Genomic DNA, 4,299 nt, shown 5'->3' with positions numbered 1-4,299 from the left:
ANNNNATNNTAGTTTGGTTTAAAACTTTTACTTGTTGCGCTCTTAATATTTTAATGTTATGTTTGGGATTTGCATAGTAGAATAGTGTGATGATAGGTGAGACTGACACCCTCGTATTCATATTCCACGATTCCCGCTATCTATCGTAAAACCTATTGCCCCCATGTGGCATCGTTTTGTTCTTGTATCGCCTTCATTCTCTAATCTAAAAGTAGTAGTACAGTTACTAGTTAACTGTATAAGTACAGTTTTTAAAAGTTGAAATGTAAAATAGTACAGTTCAATTGTTATTTTAAATAGTTCAGTTTGTTTTAGTTTAGTATAATATAGTTAGTTATAGTTTAGTATAATTTGCCCAACCCTAGTTAGAGCTTAGAGTTAGTATAAATCTGAAATAGGAACAGGTGTTAGTTAGTAGGGTGGTTTTAAAAGGTTTCAAGTTCAATTTTAGGGGTTTTGACAGTTGAGATTTCGAGATAATGGTTAGATGGAAAAATCAGAAGTTTAGGGTTAGTTCTTAAGTCATTTAGGACTTGTTTAGGTGTTGAGTTAGGCAAAATCTGAGGTGGAAATGATACTTGGTTCTTATGTTGTTATTCTCTCACGTTTTAGTCCAAATTGGAGGTTCTAACTAGTGAAAACTTAAAGGATAGAGGCTGTGATGAAAATGAGATTTTGAGGTATGTTATTGAGTCCATTAAGACTTGTTCATACCTTTACTTTGCAGAGTTTTGAGTTAGAAAGTGTAGATTTGAGTTTAGGTACTTTTAGAGTTGTCATATGGGTTTAATGCACCTAGTTCGGGTCTAATGATCAAAGAGGTACTTTGTTTTTATTTATAAACATGTTTTCATATCAATTCTTGTGTGTAAGAAACCTTTTGATCAATTGCATAAAACTTAGGTACATCAAAATCCATAAACACAGTGTGCAATCAACTGATATGGCACTAAACGTCTCTTTCTGGGCTCCTGAGCGTCAGGTTTCTGGCACTAAGCGCCACTTTTGTAAGCATGGGTTTAAAAGGTTTTAGTGTTGTTTAGTGGTTCTTCTTGAACTGGTTCTTGTGCATTGATGGATATGGAGTGGTTTCATGTGATTGCTTACTATATTTATATGAAAGATATGTATGTGAAAATTTCCAAAATATAATTGATTGAAAGGTTTCTCATATCCAAGGCAAAAAAAGCACTCCGGGTAAAAGGTCCATGCCCCCATGGTATTGAATTTCAGATCACCAAGGTGACAAGAATATGCATGTCAATAACAGAACCCAGACACCCTCCAACAAGAACCCTTGAGTGGTAACATAATAGGGTGACAAGTATTAACTGAAGCATTCTCTAAAGAGTGGGAAGCAGGTTACAGGTAATAGAAGCAATAAATGAATCAGTAAATTGATATTAAGTGCAATGCGACTTACTGATCTCGTTCATGCACAAGAGTTTCCATTAAAGTCGGAAACTCCTTACTCATTTCCTGAATAACCAGAGTTAGCATGTCACTGTCATCCATTTCCTTCAGCTGAAGAAAGCAAACCCAAGTTAGGATATAGACAAGAACTAAATAGCACAAACACTAACAATTCAAACTTATCACTAGTACATGAGGATTATAAAATTTACCATCTTGTTAAGATCATCAGAGCTGGGTAAAAAAACTGCCTGGAAAAGTAAAGAGTATAACAGTTTTGTTTTATGCCAAAGTGGCATCTTACTCCATGTTCTCCTTAATGTAATCTGTATCAATCAGAATCAGAATCCATTAATACATAAAAAAGAGGCTCTTCATGCCAATTAAACCAAGTTGAAAGCTCACATAATAAAATAGTACATGTTGAACATATTAATCTAATTTAGAACATGCCAGTATTTCTCCCATACTTATAGAAATAATTTTAAAGAGTGATGAATAGGCATTGAGCCTTTTCCAATAAGTATTTTTAACAGATTCAGGACTCTAGAAAAAATAAAGATTTTTCTCCAATAGAATAAACATGTTAACGGTAAGCTTGGAGAATGCTACTGTGTTACATAGTGGTCACGGGTTCTAGTCATTGGAAGAAGGGTATTCTAATTTACAAATATGCTGGAAAAATGAGATAAGGAACTTCTTTATAACACAGAATCTCCCCTGTTTGGACAAAATGAATATAGAGTTACTTTCCAGTCGCTGAATATACTACAAGGCTTTCTAGTAATTATGCAACATGAATTTATTCTCAAGAACACCACGGTCCAAGATATTGTAATGAAAATAAATTACAATATACTTGCAATACTATCAATTTAACTTCTAGAGATAAGTGTAAAAAACATGACTCTTTATTATTCAGAGGAATATTTAACATCAACAGAGTATAAATTTTCTCTGCCTTCAACATATTAAATTTAAAAACTAATCCCACCTGTACAGGGCGATCACCAAGTATCACTCTGCCACCATACTTGATGGCTTCTTCATATGCCACACGAAACTCAGAGCCAGGAAAGACCTCAAGTTTACTAGCAATCTGTCAGAAACTTAATAGCAGGATATATGAGAAACATAGGAATGAAAGGTGGACGATTGAAAGCCTATTAAAGGATGACACATATGATTGCCTAGAAACCTGCCTTGGCAAGGAACCAGCCATAAAGCACTTCAAACATGTTATGTTTTTTCTTCAACATTGTAACCATTTCTCCCACAGTGGGCACCTGGAAGAAGCAAATTCAATAATCATGCAAACAACTGAACGAGAACCAGATTAATATGATAGAATCAATGAAATTAGTTGACAGTAGGTTTTAATAAGGCATATGGAAAATTGAACAATAATTACACTTATCATTTTATTGCTTTAATTGTTTTCTACTTTAAGAAAAAGGAAAAATAAACTAAACTATTCGTAAGTTGATAGCTAAAAGGTTTAAATCATCAAGGTAAAATGAGTTTCTATGTGTGTTATGTCCTTCAGTGAAACACCAAGTAAGCCATACAATTACACAGCCATTTGATACTTTATCTTTCGAGCAATCCACTCATCTAATATCAAACTAAATAATGCCGCCACACCCAACAAATTGGAACAGTCAAATACATCACACTTGCAACCTACGCACATAAGTTACCAGTTAGAGTGGTCAGAGGGACAGCCTGATACTCTTAGAAATTGGACTTCTCTCAACCCTACCATGTGGGATTAAACCATAAAACCTTCCATGTTAAAATTACGAAAACTCCCAAAAGTGGTCAAAGTTGGGAGGCTAGGCTTGACAAGAATTAAGCCACCTTCCAACAATTAACGGACTAAAGTACAAAGGAAATGTAAAAAACAACAATTTAAAAGGATAGAAACCTTGAGATTTTGAAGGGTAAGCACAGCAATACGACTGGAGCACAACTCTAGGAAGACAGCCTGTAACAAAACAAAGACCGGCCACAGGTTTACATCACCAAAAATTCAAGGGGCATCATTAGACCAAGAGCAAGCAACTGAAGGATCAATCCACCAGCCAAGTATTAGTAAGTTCAAAAGGGAAACAAAACCTGCGGTTTAAGAAAATTCACTATAGCTTGAACTTCTCTGCTTGATTCCTGCACAATTTTCAGCATAAATTTTAAGCTCTCAGCAATTCAACAACTGTACTTCTTATTACAACAACTAGAAGTGATACGATAAAGTAAAAAATGAGACTAACAGTTCCGATTGAAACAAAATACAGAATAAAATAAATTAACACAATCCCTAATAATTTGTTCTCGTTGAACATAGTGACAATGTACAGCATAACGAAACCTGAAACCTGATTCTGAACTACCAGAACCAATACAATACCTCAGAGACATGAGCGGTTCCGACCAAGTAAACGTCGCAGACGCCGCCTTCGGCGGCAGACTCGCACGAGAGGACTAGAACGTTTCTGGATAGCTCCTCCGGGAGAGTGACCTGACGGTGATCGGAATCCGGCGCCTCATCCGACATTGAGGGAGCAGCGTCGGCGTCGGAAGGCTCGTCAATTCGAACTATGCTCTCAGACAAACTCTCCATCTTCAGATCCGGGACGTGGACGAAGTCCTCGCCCGAGGCGGCGGATTCCGGCGGTTTCGCATCCATCGCCGGGCGAAGTGGAGAGTGCGTTCGGCAGCGGGCGAGGGCGGAGGTTTTGGTAGAGAATTGGCGGAGAGAGAGGGTTTGGGAACAAGGAATTGATGTTGTGAGGAGATGTTTGGAGAGATGAATGAAAGGAGTGACTCGGACGAGCTGAGGAGTGACGAAGTGAGTCATAAGCTGTTGAAACGTGATTGCGGTTTGTG

General features: G+C 37.1%; 1 protein-coding gene across 1 annotated transcript in view; it reads right to left on the bottom strand.

Moving 5' to 3' along the window:
* Nucleotides 1-4,299, bottom strand: part of LOC106780472 (traB domain-containing protein-like) — a 6,220-nt gene extending 1,921 nt beyond the window's left edge. The window contains exons 1-7 of the mRNA XM_014668760.2: nucleotides 3,821-4,299; nucleotides 3,532-3,579; nucleotides 3,341-3,400; nucleotides 2,616-2,699; nucleotides 2,408-2,512; nucleotides 1,626-1,739; nucleotides 1,424-1,524 (exon numbers count right to left, since the gene is read on the bottom strand). Coding sequence (XP_014524246.1) covers nucleotides 1,424-1,524; nucleotides 1,626-1,739; nucleotides 2,408-2,512; nucleotides 2,616-2,699; nucleotides 3,341-3,400; nucleotides 3,532-3,579; nucleotides 3,821-4,270 — 962 coding nt within the window. The 5' untranslated portion in view covers nucleotides 4,271-4,299. The remainder of the gene's footprint in view (nucleotides 1-1,423; nucleotides 1,525-1,625; nucleotides 1,740-2,407; nucleotides 2,513-2,615; nucleotides 2,700-3,340; nucleotides 3,401-3,531; nucleotides 3,580-3,820) is intronic.

Source organism: Vigna radiata, unplaced genomic scaffold (genome assembly GCF_000741045.1).
Source record: "Vigna radiata var. radiata cultivar VC1973A unplaced genomic scaffold, Vradiata_ver6 scaffold_399, whole genome shotgun sequence".
NCBI lineage: Eukaryota > Viridiplantae > Streptophyta > Magnoliopsida > Fabales > Fabaceae > Vigna > Vigna radiata.
Note: the sequence above shows the minus strand (reverse complement) of the source record. Positions and strands in the feature narration are given on the sequence as shown.